This window comes from Mauremys reevesii, linkage group 21 (genome assembly GCF_016161935.1).
Source record: "Mauremys reevesii isolate NIE-2019 linkage group 21, ASM1616193v1, whole genome shotgun sequence".
Classification (NCBI taxonomy): Eukaryota; Metazoa; Chordata; order Testudines; family Geoemydidae; genus Mauremys; species Mauremys reevesii.
The window spans coordinates 11296681-11313835 of record NC_052643.1 but is presented as its reverse complement, the minus strand read 5'-3'; the positions used below and the strand labels follow the sequence as shown (position 1 = coordinate 11313835).

General features: G+C 47.9%; 1 protein-coding gene across 5 annotated transcripts in view; it reads right to left on the bottom strand.

Moving 5' to 3' along the window:
• Window positions 1-16695, bottom strand: part of SAMD11 (sterile alpha motif domain containing 11) — a 180310-nt gene extending 163615 nt beyond the window's left edge. For 2 of the 5 annotated variants that reach the window (XM_039509263.1, XM_039509264.1), the window contains exons 1-2: window positions 15891-16695; window positions 13553-13644 (exon numbers count right to left, since the gene is read on the bottom strand). In XM_039509263.1, coding sequence (XP_039365197.1) covers window positions 13553-13644; window positions 15891-16677 — 879 coding nt within the window. In that variant the 5' untranslated portion in view covers window positions 16678-16695. Of the gene's footprint in view, window positions 1-13552; window positions 13645-14388; window positions 14398-15890 lie in introns of those variants that run through there. The other 3 variants (XM_039509265.1, XM_039509266.1, XM_039509267.1) reach the window with 3 other exon arrangements.
• Window positions 16696-17155: the final 460 nt, after the last annotated feature.

Sequence of the window (17155 nt, the reverse complement as noted above, 5' to 3'; positions counted from 1 at the left end):
TGATAACAAGTATTAACAAGATATTAAGGAAGTCAATGGAGTTACAGCCTCTTAAAGCAAGGCTGAATGTGGCCCTCTGTACCATCAGGGAAGAGGAGCATCCTCCATCCTTGTAGAGTTTCGAAAAGACACTCATTATTGTAGCATCTGGGAGCCATTGAAGATGTCATAGGAACAGATTCTCAGTTGGTGCCATGAGCTCAGCTCCACTTACTTCAAGCCCATTCACACCAGCAGAGTATTTAGGCTAAAATGTTCTGGAGTCACACTGTCAACTTCAGGATTTCAAAAAAAAAAAAAAATAAAGAGAGAGAGAAACTTTTAACATTCAGTATGAAAAGTGATAACACAAGACATGTGTGGGTTACCCCACTAGTGCTGGGTGAGTTTCAAACTGCTTCCTTACTATTTTAGGATCACATACTCTCCCAATCTGCACAGAGGCCTTGCTGATTACCCTGGGAGCTGTACGTGGATGATAACATGGGAATGTCTACACAGCCTGGATCAGTGAGCCCCCCCGCAGTCAAGGTCCACGGACTTGGGCCAGTGGGGCTCACGCAGCACTCTAAAAGTAGTTGTGTAGACAGTGCTCTGAAGTTGAGGCTCAGACTGGAGCTTGGACTCTGGAACTCTGCGAGGGTCCTGAGCTCAGGCTCCAGCCCAAGTCCAAATAGCTACACCACAGTAGAACAGCCCCATTGCCTGAGCCCAAGTCAGCTGACACGGGCCAACCGTGGGTGTTTAACTGCAGTGTAGACATACTCTAAGGGACCATACTGAGCCACTTCCCATGCTTCGTTAGGCTCCATTCTCTGACCCAGACCAGATTCTGATCAGCACCATTCCAGGCTGATCAGGGGAGACGGATGGGGAGGGATAGCTCAGTGGTTTGAGCATTGGCCTGCTAAACCCAGGGTTGAGAGTTCAATCCTTGAGGGGACCACCTAGGGATCTAGGGCAAATATATATATATATATATAGTTGGGGATTGGTCCTGCTCTGAGCAGGAGGTTGGACTAGATGACCTCCTGAGGTCCCTTCCAACCCTGAGATTCTATGAGTCAGGCTGAAGCTGGAGAAACTCTACTGAAATCAATGTTGTTAAAGTGGTGTAAATCTAACTCTGATCAGAATCTGGTGATGTATTCACACTGTAGTGAACATTTTACACTGGTGCAACTCAGATCACAATTTAGTAGTAGGTATGTAATGGCATGGGGCAGAGCTCCATCGTGCTAGGCGCTGTAAAATCACAGAACCAAAGATGGGTCCCCCGGCATTCACACTGTAGCGTTTATTTTCCATTCTTTTAAAAACCTACCCTAAAATAGTACAGTATGGACTACACTGGCCTATAATGCTTGAATAACATAGTGAAAGCTGGAGTGTCTTGAGCCATCAACGAAGAACACTGTAGTATTTTTTATAAGGGTCCTTTAGAGTTAAGTGGGTAAGTCACCAGGGGGAGATAAAAGGCAAATTGGTATCATAATCCCCTCTGAAAAAAAAGTATGTTTGTTCTGTTCACCCCCACCATAAAGAAAAAGCTCTTGAGCATCCCAGATTGCAGGAGGTACTAGGGGAAGAAAAGTTATTGATCTGAGAGAATTCATTTTACTATAAGGGGCTGGTACTTTTACTTATTTAATAAAGGTCTGGCGTCAAACCACTGTGAATTTCAGGATTATCTAATTCTATCTAATCTCATTCAATCATTGATGCTCCAGACAGTAGCAGAAAGGAATGCCTGTCCTTTCCTGTCTTCAGGCGCTATCTCTGGTTGCCCTAGCAACACGGCAAATGCAGCTTCAACAGAGCTGAGTATCACCTATCACATTCATCCCTGGATAAGAAGAAAGGAGGAGGTTACAGGAGAGTTTCTGCAATTTGATGGGTAGACACACGCAGAACTGTTGCCGCCACTGGAGGGGAATGGACCCATAACTCTGAATCAGCAAGGCCCAGGAGGAGTTCTGATGGATATAGACTCCTGAGGGGAAGCGTGAACATGAAGACAGTGGACTGACTTCCCGCTGTCCAGCAGAGCGTGCTTCTTTCTTTTATTACTAAGTTTTATACTAAAAGAAGTTGTGGCGATTAAGTGGCCTGCTTTAACTGGAGCTATTTAAAATCCCAGTGCTGTTTTTTAAAATAAGTTCTGAAAAGACTGAGTTAGGACCCAATTAGAGGCACCCACATGACTTCCTTTGTTGCCATATCACGACCAGGACTATTTGCGAGGAGGATTTATTTTCTGTGCCAAAAGTTCTTAAATTCTCTCCTCTAGCACTGAAAATTATTTTGCTTTTCTGCTCCTTAAATCACGGGAAACTGTTCAAGGAAGGGTCTTCCCTTCTAGATGTTGAATGCAAAATAAATAAGTAACAGGTGCTTCTCTAGCATCTTCCATCCAAAGATCCCAGAAATATGGATTAAACCTTATAACAATGCTGTGACGTAATTTGGCATTGTTAATGGTTTCTGGTTTGCAATGTGGTACACTGAGGCATGGGAAGGAAAGGTCAAAGACCAAATTTTTAAGAGTGGCCACTAGTCTGGAGTGCCCAACTTGAGATACCAAGGGCCTGACCTCTATGGGAGCTTTGGACGTTCAGTACCTTTGAAAAATCCTATCCTACTAGGGTATGTCAACCTCACCCCCTAGGCTTGAGAGCCCAAGCCACATCAGAAAAGCACCATCTACACAACTATTTATAGCACATTCATGTGAGCCCTGCTAGCATGTGTCGGTGGACCCAGGCTAGGAAACTTGCTCCCCAGATGCTGTGTAGACATACCCTAAGTGTCTAAAACCAGGCACCAAAATTAGAGTCACCCCAATTTGAAGGGTGCTTTTGAAAGCATGGGCCTAAGAGATTTGTTCAAGGTCACAAAGTGACTCAATGTTGGAGCTAGAATACAACCCAGGAGTCCTGACTCCCAACTCTTGCCACTACAGTTAGGCACCTCAGTCTATTTCTTTATTTCACTGTACCGAGAAAAAGAAAAATCCTAAGCTGTGTGAAAAAGCAGCAGCGTTATCCAAGCAAATGGGAAAAGCCTGGAGTTCTAAGACAAGCCAGACATTAACAAAAGCTGCTGTGTGATCATCTCAACCTGCTGCAATAGCACAAACATAGGTGAACCATTAGTTCACAAAACAACAGTAGCTTTCAGCCCTCCGAGAGTTTCCATTGAATGCCGTAAGGAGTAGCAACACCATCACACTCTCAGTTTCTACCCCTACCTGCTGCCCACACAGAGATGCTCAGTCCTTTCCCATCTGCAACTCAGGGTCTAATCCCACACACCTTGTTCTGGAAAGCACCTGGCTGAAGTCAAGGCTGTTTGCGTGAGCCCCGGTCTATAATTATAACATCATCCGATTTGGGGCTACGTTCTGCCCTCAGAGCTCTCTGTGAAAACAATCAAGAGTGCAGCCCTTCAGATGCAACTTCTCCAACTTCTGTCCCACACACTGGCAGTGCTACCATTTCCTGGCTTTCCCCTACTTGCACTACAAATCTTTGGGGGAAAACAATGATCCCTCCATCTTATACAGCCCAGGTCATAGAAAGAGTTATGCATCTACATGAGATATTATTTCTTTTTTGCTCTATCAGTATGTCTATCCAGCCTGCATGCAGGGTAAGCAGCAGGCATCACTTACAGGCCAGAGAGTCTGCTTGCAATGAACCTGTCTTCTTGACTCAGGCTGGTGAGGATCCTATGGGCATTTGCCCTGGTTGGAGATGTTAGAGATGAAAGAAAATCCTTGATCTAGCCACAAAACACCCAACACACCTGAAAATGAAGGATACCCAATACAAGGGCAATATACAATATTATATATTATGATTATTAAAGTTTATCCAGGAGCAGGGCACATTTGCACAGAAAAGTATCCCTATTTTGCAGCTTTCTGTGTAAATGCAAAATAAAGCAAAAGCTGCTAAAGTTCTGCTTTAACTAGATCTAGAATATGGGTAAGATTTTTTTCTTCCAGGCTTGGGAATTCCCTCCATCCACCTTCTGAGACATGTTACAACAAAATCCTGCATCAGATTATATTTACGACCCAGGGGAAAGTGCAATTTCCTCTCCGCTCTCACTGGTTTTGTTAAAACAACACAGCCAAAAATAAGAGCAAGGAAATGCATTTCCCCGGTGGGGGGTGGGGTGTACTGGAGAGATACCTTAGTGTGAGAGCAGCAGAAGGATGAAGCAAAGAAGCTAAAGGAGACGGCCATCAATTTCACTTACAAACCCACATGTGATTCATGCAGCGATAAATAGCACAATCAGTGAAACGTCTCTCTGTGCCATCAATTGGAAGATGCAAATTTGGTGACAGAGGGCCCAATACTGCAAGGTTCCCATTGACATCAGCAGGAGCAAAGGATGTGCATCACCTCCTGGCAGGATTGGGCCCAGAGCTGGGGAAGGGGGCTTTCTCAGGCTGTTGGCTTGGTGAAGATGATGCACTTCGCTCTGGGGGAGGATGGGGGTGGAGAAGGAGGAGGAGGAGCCGATGCTGCCAACCAAGATTCAGCACTGGCATCTGTTGTGTAGCAAGAAGCTTGCCAGCCCTGTGGATGAAGGAAACAGACTGTGCATAGGAGAAACAGAAGACGACAGTAAAAGGAAAAAAAAGAACAATATCTAAGAAGTGGAGGGCAAAGACGAGTGTATAATTCCCATCAAACATTACTCTATTTTTGTGTATATTAAAAACAGAAGGACTTTCTTCAAAAGGCTATGACAAAGAATGCTGCTTCTCCACTCTCCCTGCCTTACAAGCCCATTACAGAACACAGCATAAAAATGCATCATCGCTACACAGTTTACTTTTAAATGCGCAGGAAGAAAAGAAGAAAGTACAGACAGTGGGAATTAATTCTGGTCCCTTCGTCAGCTCTACAGGTTAGGTCCCTTGCTCACTAAAGCTCCAACAAGCTCCAAACGAGCACCGATCCTTTTGATTAAGGCCAGCGGGTTTGGACACAGACCACTGCAAATTAAAACCAGGTGTCTGTGCCCTGAGGCAAGAGAGACCGCCCCAAGCAGTGTAATGACATCTCTAAATAATTTTGACAGCAAAATTACTTATCCTATCTCACCTTTACACTGCCCTTGACACAATCCTAACGAGATGATGTTGCTTTTGCTGCTTTTATTTAGCTCTACCTATCTCTGCTCTACATTCAACTCTTTTTCCTTGGACTGGTAGATTTTTCCAAACTTTAAACTTGATTCCACAGTTTGCCGGTCATGCAGCCTTAACTGCAAAGCCTAGCATGTGTCTTCTGACCTACTGGGATGAATCCACTCCAGCGCTTATTGGTGGCATAAGCCAGGGTATAGGACCACCCACTCCCCAGGTGCAGAAAATCCACCAGGGGGCACAATGCTGCCAAGCAAGAGTGACAAACTACACTGTGCTTGGGGGGTGCAGAAGAGGGCACGGACACAGATGCATTGATCTACAAGCCTTACGGAGCCCCTGCTGGAAATTAAAGTTACCGTCTCCAAGCAGAATCCCTGAAGCAGCACAAACACTGCCTGCCATCCTGCCTCTGACCTCAGGCATGAATTCCCCATCCCCAGCACCAAGGAGGGTTACTCTGACTCATTATGTACAAGCCCCATTAAGTCACTGGTGGCCCTGCTCCTAGCCCCACAATGTAATAGCCCAGAGGCATTCACCTTGCTTCTTTACTCCCTAGAACAGCAGCAATCTTGACTGTAGCTGTATTACAGCTCCCAGTTTTACCCAGGTCGGTAAATATCCTCCACCTTGAACCCTTTAGTGCCCCTGGAAAGTTAACACGATTTTCCTAGACTGGGAAAGCTTATGCACCTCTACTATTCACTCCCCATATTGTGCTCCAATTAATGTTTTCCTTTTCAGAGCGCTTTTCATAATCTGCAAAACTAAATCATGCACCAGTTCCCTCCACCCCATTGCTCTTACCCGTACACTTTGATATACAAATAATAATTAAATGTCTCATCCATGCAACACCTTCTTCCAAAATCTGCAAGGCACGTGGACAATAACAGAGCAATTGTAAGGCATTCTGCACAAGGTTTGGCCTTGAAGCCTACTCAGGAGTAACAGCTGGCACAGAACACAGCTTCCCACTTAACAGGCTGCATCTTCCAGGTATGTGCTGGCTTCTCATTCACCTCTAGGTGCAACTCAAGCTGCAGGTTTTGCTCTGTAAGTTTAGAGACCTGCTCCCTCACTGCCACAAGAGCAGCTGATGTGTATTTACTCACAGCCCCTGCATTTGAAAGTCTTGGGGCTGGGGGGTTGAGGACTCAATTCTACAGTGGTCAGGCAAAGCTGCTCTTGTTCCCCTCAGGGGCATAGCATAGTGTTTTTCCTCAGACTCCTCCCTGAAGGGGGTTGTCCATGAGAAGGATATATCAGCTGAACCTTTGGGGCTGTGGGATTGTTTTGGTTAACGCTGGAGGTCAGGCTCAGAAAACAGGTCCAATGCATGCAATTTAAACGTCCCCTAAATAAAGCAATTACAAAAATCCTAAACTAAACTGAATAATTCAACAACAAAACCTAACTAAACTAAAATGTGCTGGATTAAACACAACACTCCACATCTGCATGAAACCACAAATAAAACCAGCAAGCTGTGCCAAGGGCCGCCAGGAATAAAATGTCTGTAAACGTGCTTCCCAGAGGAGCTTTTTCTAAGCCATGAGGGAATCTCCAAAGACACAAAGGCAAAGCTGAAAATAGCTCCCTGCATGCAAACCCCAGGATCCGTGCGCTCCACAACTCAGACAGGAACCCAAGATCCAATCCATTCAGTTGAAACCAAGTTTTCAGGCTCAATCCTGCCCACACAGGCACCCAGGAAAGCGGCCAGGACACTGAGCAAGCTAAGTCCTATACAGGTGAGTTTCACTGGAACAGCCTCACCTCATGCTGGAGTCCCCAAGCTTTGGATCAGCTAAATTCCAGCCCCCTGCAGCCAACAGTAGGGATCACAGCGTGGCTGAACTTCTAGTCTGGCTACTCTCTTCTGACCCCTTCAGGTTGACAGAGGCAGCATTCGTCTCCATCCCAAGGGCAGACGACCCAAGTCACTCTGCAGGGTAGGTAGGGAGAGCGGCTCTGACCCCACTTGGACAGATCAAAGGAAAACCCATCTCAAGACCCCTGTATAGCTGTATTACTAACCCCACTGCCTCTGACCTAGGAACACTGCATGGTTCTTGGCACATTTTTGAGCTTAACAATGGGAACTTTAACTGACCCCAGACACTTTGTTTCTAAATTAAAAAAATTTTTTAGATCTTCTCCAACCTCACACACAATTGTGTGGTGATGACAAGAACCAACCCCAAACAAAACAAAACAAACACCCTCTATGTCTATCAAATCAACAGCAAAACTGGGCCCCAGTAAACAAATGAATTATCATTGTCACTGACCAAGTTATGCACAATTACCATGAGCCCTGGCACACAAGAAAAGAGGTAGAGGGATTTTAAAATATATTTTATTGGGATTTCTTTTTTGTTTTACTGCACCTATGACACGACAGGGTTTTAAGAAGCCTGCCCTTCCATCTTTACATGTGCTCTGCACATCAAACCCAAGGTAGGTAAGGCAGACTTTCAAAGAGAAACCCTGGCTGTGAAAAGACAGAACTGGGGGAAAAAAGGAAAGAAAGAAAATCCCATGTTAAATCCTAAGACATTTTCAGAGGCAGCCTGGCTCAGGTCATTATGAAAAATACTCTAAGGGTCACACTGGTGATGGAAACAAACAGACGAGATCCATGCTTGAAAATGCTTCCTCTTTGCTATACTGGGCATGCAATCCTGGCCATTACAAATCTAAACCCTTTTGCGCTAATGAGAGAGATTTTAGTGCTGGCCTCTGCAAAATCATTCCCCTGTCCTCCCCCACTTTGCTAAGGTGACTGTCCCCTATGAACAGGTCAGGCCTTCCTCAGGGGCCTGGCACAGCCAGAAAAACCACTCACCACCACCAAGAGCAGCACAACCCCCAAGGCTCCTTTAATTGCAGAGACAGAGTTACTGGCACTGTGCATGTGCAGGAAAGTTTAAGGGGACTAAAGGGAAATGCTGAAAAATGGTTCAAAGCTGAAATGCACTGGAATGCACCAAAGGGCCTTTTGTAATTTCAACCATTCTTAACTGAAAATATTTGGGATCCATGTAAATGGGGGATACAGACCTAAGTATGCAATTTACAAGTCTCCTGCCTGCAACGGTTTTTGTGCCTTCCTGGCATCCTGCATGTGCAGCAAAACACAGGGGTAAAGACCCAGGCAATTTAACCTCATCTGAACTACAAAGACTGAGGGTACATGAACCCAGTGTGTGGGGGGGGGGTCTAGCCCTCCTTAACCGCAAACACAGAGGGTGCACGGAAAAACAGGGGTGCAGGCCTATGCAATGCACACTCTCCTTAACGGTGAAGATTTAGAAATGATGCATGAAATCCGGAGAGCTCCAGCCCCCTTTAATTGCAAAGCTGGGGGCGGGGGTGTCGGGGAACACACGCCTGTGCAGCGCCTGGACTCACCTAATGGCAAAGCTTTTTTCTGCCTGCAAGCGACTGTGTCCATGAAAGGCACAAACCAGGGCAGGGGATGCGTCTGTCCGTCTGCCCCCTCCTAGCCCCGGAGTGACCCCCCCGCCCGACTCCCCACGCGCCCGGGGGGCTCTGATTGATGCCCCGGTCAGGCTCCGAGACGCGCCCGGGGGGGGGAGCCGGAGCCGGAGCCGCTGCCGCTGCCCGAGGGAGGAGACGCCGAGGCAGCAGGCGAGACGCGGCTGCCCCTCCTCCGCCTCGCAGGAAACCAGCGGTCGGTCACAGAACTAGCCGAGGCGCCGGCCGCCGTCTGCAGCTGCAGCAAACGAGCTGCGACGGGGAGGGGGGGAGCGGGAGCGATCCGGGCTCCGCTGGGGGGGAGGAGGGAGCCGAGCCGCATTCCTTGCTGCTGCTGTGTGTGTGTGACCTGCCCCTTGCTAATGCAGGGGCGTGGGGGGCACCCCCATTACAGCCTCCCTGCAGGGGGGATCCACATCAGAAGTCCCAGCTGGTTCCTTAGCTGCCTGGGGCCAGCCAAGCTGGGAAGGCACCAACCAAGTGGCCTGCTAGGTCTGGCGTTGCTAGACACACGCTGGCTCTCTCCCTTGCAGACCCATGCACTGGGGAGGGCGGTGCAGATCCTCTTTGGGAGGCCAGGGCACATTCCAGGCCGGGAGATGCCCTGAGAAAAATGACCCCTGCTGACCCCTTTGCAGACAGGAGCTCATGTGCAATGGCTGGCCACGTTCCCCGCCCAAGAAGATGGGGGGGCTGGGGAAGGGGTCTTGCTTTCCTTTTACTGGGTTGATTTTGCTTCTGACCGTTTTACAGCAGCTGGTAAAAGGTTCAGGCCCAAGGTAAAAATCTCCAGCTCCTTAGAGCTGCTTTCCCAGACTGGTTCCATGGCCATATGCAATTTGTTTCCCAAATCAATCCTCCCTTATCAGACCCCAAAAGGCCGCAGACCGGGCCTGAGAACAAGCACGGATTTTGATTAAAGCTCTTGATGTTACAAATTCGATTTGACAGGGTAGAAGGGTTGGATAAATTCAATGTAACCTTTGCAGAAGGGAGGGTGGGGCCGGGGCCAGGGCCAGGTGTTGGGGCCATTCTGCTCTCAGCTTGCCGCACCAGCAGGAGTAACTCACCCATAAGCAGCTGGCTCTGCCCCATCTCAAAAATAATTCATGAGCTTGGCTGGCCCGTTCCTGTTGACAGGAGGCCGCTCTCATTTACACCAGATTCCCAGCAGTATAAACTTCCCTGGATAGAATCAGGCCCTCAGTTTCATTGCATGCTCTTGCTACAAGCATAGCAGAGGGACCCAAGTCTCACGGGGGTGATTCACACTTTCCTGCTATATCTGTAATATAAAATACAGTAAGTTATGTGTAGGATGGCTAAGACCCCCCTGCTCTCACTGATTCTTAAACCACAGTCATCAGACAAGGAAAGATAAATTGTCCCAATTTCTTAACTGTTTCCTTATAATTCCTTTGAATATATAGTGCATGCAAATACTACAGCGCACTGTCAGGGGATTCCAGATTCCATGTGAAACTGCCAGTACACACTGGAGAGAGAACCAGCCAAATCATGCTTGCCTGACAAAGGAGAGTAAAGTGCCAGTGGAACCTCTCATGTGAGTAAGGCAAGTGGGATTTGGTCCATGGATAGTCACTCACTTTTTTGTTCATGGGTTGTAGAAAGAAGAGTAAAGTTAGCATCGATAAGGTTGCCCTTCAGCGGAGGAAGGGTGGTCTGGGAGTCAAGAGACCTAGGTTCTGTTCTTCGTTCTGATGCAGTTTTCCTACATGTGACCTCAGGCAAGTCACTTAAGATCCAGTCCTCCAATGAGATCTACCAAGTATAGCCCTGTGTTTGTGCAGAATCCCACTCGAGTCTGTGGGGTTCCATGAGAACACAGGAGGCCACTTGTATGGATCTTGTTGCGGGATCGGGGCCTGATCTTCCAAGGTGCTGAGCATCCAGAAATCCAGATTAAGTCATTGGGAGCTGCAGGTGAAAGTCAGACCCTCAAACCCAGAGCTGGTTCTAAGGGCAGGCAAACATGGTGATCAACCTAGACTCCAACTTTCAGGGGGTGCTACACCACTCAGACTTTTTTAGGGGAAGGGAGACAAAAATGTTTTCTGCCCTGGCTGTCAAAAGGGCTCAAACATCTTAGTACTTCAGCTATCCCATCTTTAAAATGAAGATAATGGCACTTTCCTACTACACAGAGCTGTGGTGAGGCTAAAGGAATGAGAGTTTCCCAATGCTTTGAGACACTATTATGCAAGATGCTATATAAGTGCATTGTTTTTACATTTTAATTTCTAAAAAGGAAACGAACATTTTATTTTAAAAGGACTTGTATTAAGACACATCAAATATAATTATCTCCATCTTTCACTTCAGTCATTTCTTAATAACTTTAGGTTGTCTTCCTGGAACACTACAACATACTCGGTGGTTTTAACAAGCTTACGAAAATAATGGTTAGCTTTCTCATAGCACGATCTACACTCAAAGTAAGGAAAATTATGCCAAGAGCACGATGATTGCTACACAAAAATAAACAAAATAAAAGCCAGTTGCTGTGCTAAAATAATCCAGAATAAAGGTTATTCTGCTGTCAGAACCTTTCCTCCTTCATCTCACTGGGAGAAGGGGGCTGGGAGACATATCAAGATGGATTTTCTTTTCCTTTCCTAATACTAAATGAGCTTCTATTTCCATTGATATCAGGAGTTTTTAAACTTTTTCATATTTAGACCATATTTTAACATGAAGATAGTCTCCAAAACAACTCCCCCCCCACCCCAACTGCAATCAGGTAGCATCTCTGAGGCAACAACAGCAATTGCTTATGTAGAAAAGTAACCTTAGGAAAGTATTTAGTGTCATTTTAGCTGTCTTTTAATGCAATTTAGCAGCTGGAAATGAGGAGCAGCCATCATCACGTGATCAGCCAGTTCTCAACAGACCACCAGCAAGTGCTCTGCAGACACCGTGATCCATGGACCAAAGTAAAGGAACCCCTCTGATCTGTAGGGTCAATAATAAAAAAAAAAGTGCACAAAGGGCCCAAACCTGTAAACACTAATTACCCAGCATAGTGCTTCCTACTGTGAGTTGTGTCACTGAAGTCAATGAGACTACTCATGGTAGTAAACATTATGGGTGAAATTAGGGCAACCAAAGAGCAAGTGTGAAAAATCAGGACAAGGGTGGGAGGTACTAGGCGCTTATATTCCCCAAATATTGGGAATGTCCCTATAAAATTGTATCAGAGGGGTAGCCGTGTTAGTCTGGATCTGTAAAAGCAACAAAGAATCCTGTGGCACCTTATAGACTAACAGACGTTTTGCAGCATGAGCTTTCGTGGGTGAATACCCACTTCTTCGGATGCAAGAAGAAGTGGGTATTCACCCACGAAAGCTCATGCTGCAAAACGTCTGTTAGTCTATAAGGTGCCACAGGATTCTTTGTTGCTCCTATAAAATTGGGACATCTGGTTACCCTAGGTGAGATGCTGGCCCCATTAAAGTACATGGCAAAACTCCCATAGACTTCAGTGGGGCCAGGATTTCAACCTATGTGACTTACTAATTGTGAGATAGTAATTGAAAAAAATATATAGTGAGATAAATAGTATCTTTAGGTTTTGTTCTGTGATGACTTTTTCAGTGTAAACAGCTACAGCACAATATGCGCTCAAAGAGTTAAGTTACAAATATAGATTATATATTTGCTTTGACTTCTGCAGGCCACTTACTGAACATTTTTCTAAGCAACTTTTCATTTAAACATGTGTATATATATATATATATATATATATATATATATATATATATATATATATATATATGAATATACACAGAGGACTCATTTAAATTCTGGGATTCTAAATAAAGATACTTCACTTTCTTGGAGATTTACCATGTATGACCTCATAAAGACAAAAGAAGAAAAAATATCCTTCTGGATTAAAAAAATATATAGAATAGCATTTGTTTCCACAGTTCTCGTTATAAAAATGCATTCAGTTACAATGATTCTTCCAACTCCAGTATTTAGTTTAGTTGTGTGAACCAAACAGGATTTTAACTGATGAAAATAATTGTAACTGTATCTTTATCGTGAACACAGATATCCCAGCTACACATATTTTTAATGTCTTAGTTCTATGCACGACACACTTCTGATTCTGCAACACTCTGCATTTATGACATCACCATCTTCTCCATGGAAATCCTGATGTCACACACAATGAGATTTTAAGAGTCCCCAAGAAATACTCAGATGGGGGATGGACAGCACCGTGAACTCAATGTTTAAGGTGAAGCAAAACAGAGCTATAAAAACGATGATCACTGTCAAGGATGAGAATGTTATAAAAGTTTTTTTTTTTTCTCAGAGGAGGAGGTGGTAGCTCCAAGATATGTTTGTTGTTAATCCTTCTCGAGTTTATCTAAACCTTTTGCAAAACATGAGAATTCTGATCATAACATGTGGGTACTTTTAATTTCCTTTGTTTCAGTTGCTTTACCCTTCCGCAAAACAAACAAACAAACAAACACACACACACACACACTCTCTCTCTCTCTCTCTCTCTGGGGGTGAGGCTGGAGCTGGTGAATGATTTGCAGTTTGCATAGCTGTGATATTTCCCCCGGTCAATCATACATGCACACTCTGCATTACATCCTTTAGGTTAAGCACTGCTTTACCCAGCTGCTCTGTTCGCAACACCCCCCTTCCTCTGACATTTAACAAGACTGCAGCTATGCTCACACTGCAAAACAGCACTTTGGAGAAGGCTCAGTGACTGACATCCCTAGCCCTTTATGATCACAATTCCGTGATTACAGAAGGAAAAGAAAAAAAAATAGGAAAAAAGAGAGTAAGGAGGAGATTTGACTAAAACACATATTTTAGCAATAACCTTACCACTGGAGACGAAATTCGACACCCAGGGCAATCACAGATTGGAGGATGTACCTGTAAGATTCCTTTGGACATAAGAGTCTTCAAACTTTTCCCTGGATGCAGAGGAGAAGAAAAAGAAACAGCACTGGTTTTTTAAAACAAATAAATGGCTTTGCAGAAAAAGCAGCTCGGATATTTCCATGCAAACTCACAGAGCCCTTCTCTTCCCGTGCCCACACGACACGACTCATGCTTGTACCTTAATTGAACTTTCTAGCCTGTAGAAATCGGGAAGAGAACCACCAGCGCAGCCCTCATTAGCTTCCCTCTAACCTTGTTAAAAATGTTCTCGCAGTCTGCAGAGATGACTAATGAAGCTAACAACCAGGCGCTCCAGCCCGGCATGCCCACCCCCTTCCCCCACCTCGCACACACCACCCCGGTGCCGTTCTGGACACGGGCAAGGGATGGATTTGCAATTAAAAGCAACGGAGGAGATATTGAATGCAAACCACAAGGCAGCCCGAGACAGCTTCTCCCCCGCCCTCCCCCTTTCCTCCTCCATCCATTTAACCTCAGTCCTCCTGACTCACCCCGGAGGGACTGAGATTTCCTGAAGACAGCCAGGAGCCCAGTGATAAAAAATGAGGCGAATAATAATCATTAGAGCGGCCCCTGGAGTTATTCCCCTCTTCTCTGGCGATCAATAAACAAGGCGAGGTGTCAGTCACCTCCTAATGGCTCTTCAGACCCCTGGGCTGACACCTCCAGCTCTCAGCTAATTACATGTCACACTGACTCTGTCTTTCCGCCTCTCCCCCCCACCTCCCTATGCAGCCAAGTCCTCAGCTCGCCACCTGCGGAGACACCAGCCGCTCCGCTCCGCTCCGCCGTCCCCGGGGTCTGGAGCTGCCCAGCTCGGCTCCAGCTGCGCCGGGGGAGGTGGGCAGCTGTCAGCAGAAGGCAGAGCCGTTGGGGTCCCGCACCACCCAGCTGCTGGGCTGGAGGAACCCCCCGCCCCCTCCTTCCCCGAGGCGCCTGTCCTCATTTACAGAGTGACAAGCCGGCACATTTCTGCTTCAAGCACTCGCAACTTCCAATCTCACCCCCCTTCTCCAAACACATGCAGCCAGGTACACAAACACAGAGACAACTACACACAGGCAGCCACAGTTACACACAGACAACCACTACTATACACACAGAGATAGCAAGAATACACACAGTCAGTTATATACACAGATGATACCACACACACACACACACACGATAAAGACAGCCACAACTACACATACACAGATAACAACGACCCACACACACACTGCCACAACTATACACACACACGGATAACAACAATACATAGACACAGAAAACCACAATTATACACACAGATAATGATAAACACCGAGACAACTACAGTCTTACACACACATAACTGTACACACAGAGAGACAACTATACACACAGGACAACTACAGAGACAGCCATAGTCGCGCGCGCGCACGCACACAAACCACAACTATACACACACTGCTCACACAGCTCTAAACAGAGACAACTACCACAACTACACAGCGAGAGAACCACAACTATACACACACACACACACACATAGCCCGCCATAACCGCATACAGAGACAACCACAACTATACACGGAAGCAGAAAACCACAACTACACACACAGACACACACGCACCCCCCAAAATCATACCCCCCCCCAAGGAAAAATCTGCCCCCGGCGAGCACTTACTTCACCCCAGCGCTGCCCGCTCCGGCCTGCACCCGAGCAACAACCGCCCCGTCTCGCCAAAGCCATGCCGGCTACTGGGCTCTTTCCGTTCGTCAATTGCAACCTTTTGTCAATTTCGAAGCGCCGCGCACCCGGCGGCCTCCCGAGTTCCCCTCACTCGGTGTGGCTGGGTCAAGTGCGGAGAAAAGTGCCCAAACCCCACCAAGTGTCTCCCCCTCCCCCCCTTTTAATCCACAGTCAGTTGTACGCGCTGGCACAAGCCCCAGCTCCCCTCACACGTCTCCCCCCAACCTTCCTTGGTTCAGCCTCTGCCCACATTGAATGAAACTTCTTCAGCAGGATGAGCTCCCCTCCCCTCCCTCTCTGCGATCCCCAAGCTCCCGTCCCCCGCAGGAGAGCCCGGGATCGGGGGGGATCTGATAGTTGGAGGGGGTGTCAGTAAACGGGGGGCAGGGATCCCAGAGGGATCCCCCCTGCCAATGCTCACACGCCATCAGCCTCCCTCCCGCTTTCACAATGCCCGGCTCTTAGGGGAGAGGGGTGTGCGCGGCAGACGGCCGTGCCAAGGAGCACCCCGACCCGAGGGGCAATGTTAGCCACCCCCTTACCTTTGTGCCGGATGCTCCGCTTCCAGTCCTTGGCGGTCTCCCTGCCGCTGACAAACTGGAACTCGTTAGGGGTGAGCCACTCTCCCCGGTACCGGATGGAGGGTCCTTTGCTGCCCTGGCATAACTTACTGATGTAGAGCAGCGCCTTGTTCTCCCCGCACTCCACCTCGATGCACGGCTCGCCGTTGTCAAAGAAGGGCTGGAAATCCGGGATGGAGGAAAAGCGCTCCAGCATCAGGTCCTCGGGGAGGTGGTGATGGGGGTGGTGCGGGTGGTGGGTCTCGGGGAAGCCCAGGTAGGCACGGTGGTGGTGGGCAAAGATCTGGTCGTAAGCCGAAGGGTGGGGGGTCACCACCGGGATGGCAGCGGCCGCTAAAGGGGCCAGATAGTCAGGTAAGGTCTCCATGGGCTGGTTAAAGGCAGCCAGGGCCATCTCCTCCCTGTCAAGTCGCTCCTTCTTGATAGCAGGCATGGTGCCGCTGCGCTCCCAGTGCGCCCTCGCCTCTCCAAAGCACAGTGGCTCTGATGTCTCCGGTGCAACTTGCCCCCGCTCTGGCTGGAGTTTGGATGAAATGCGCCAGCAGTAGCAGCAGCAGCAGCACCTTTTGCGCTCGGGTGCAGGAGGTGGCGGGTAGTATCCCCCGGAGGAGCCCGCTAGCAAATCTCCTCCGCTGGCTCCCCAGCACAGCTGTCTGGGATCCCTCTCCCACCGAGAGGCTAATGCACCGGAGACCCGGGAGCCGCGGTGCTGCTCGCAGATCTGCCCCTCCGGACTAATACCTGACATCTTGGAGAGGTCTCCGCGGCCGCAGACATTATTTGGGTTTAAAACGCGTATTGATCCCCCCACAGCCCTGATCCCACCACGCGGGAGGGTTCCCCGCCACCCGGCCCCTCGCCCAAGGAGCCCTGGCTCCTGGCTTTTCTTTATTTAATAATGACAATTACACCCCGCGCCCCCTGCCCTCTCCCCTCCCCTCGCTTGCACCAACTGGACAGCGCCGTGGGTCCCAGCGCGCGCCCCCTCCCCCGCTCCCCACTAGTTGGACCAGGGAAGAGAAGAAGTTTTTCGGGGCTGCTCCGCTTTCCCCTGCAAGCTGCAGAGCCGCTGCCTCTGCTTATGGCTTTATTAATGACCGGTCCGTACTATGATTAGAGCCCGTTCCCCCGCCTGGCTACAATAATAATACTCATAAAAACCCAACGGTGCCACCACCCTCCTAATGAGCCACTACATGGCGTCACCCCCCCCCCCCGGCGCACTG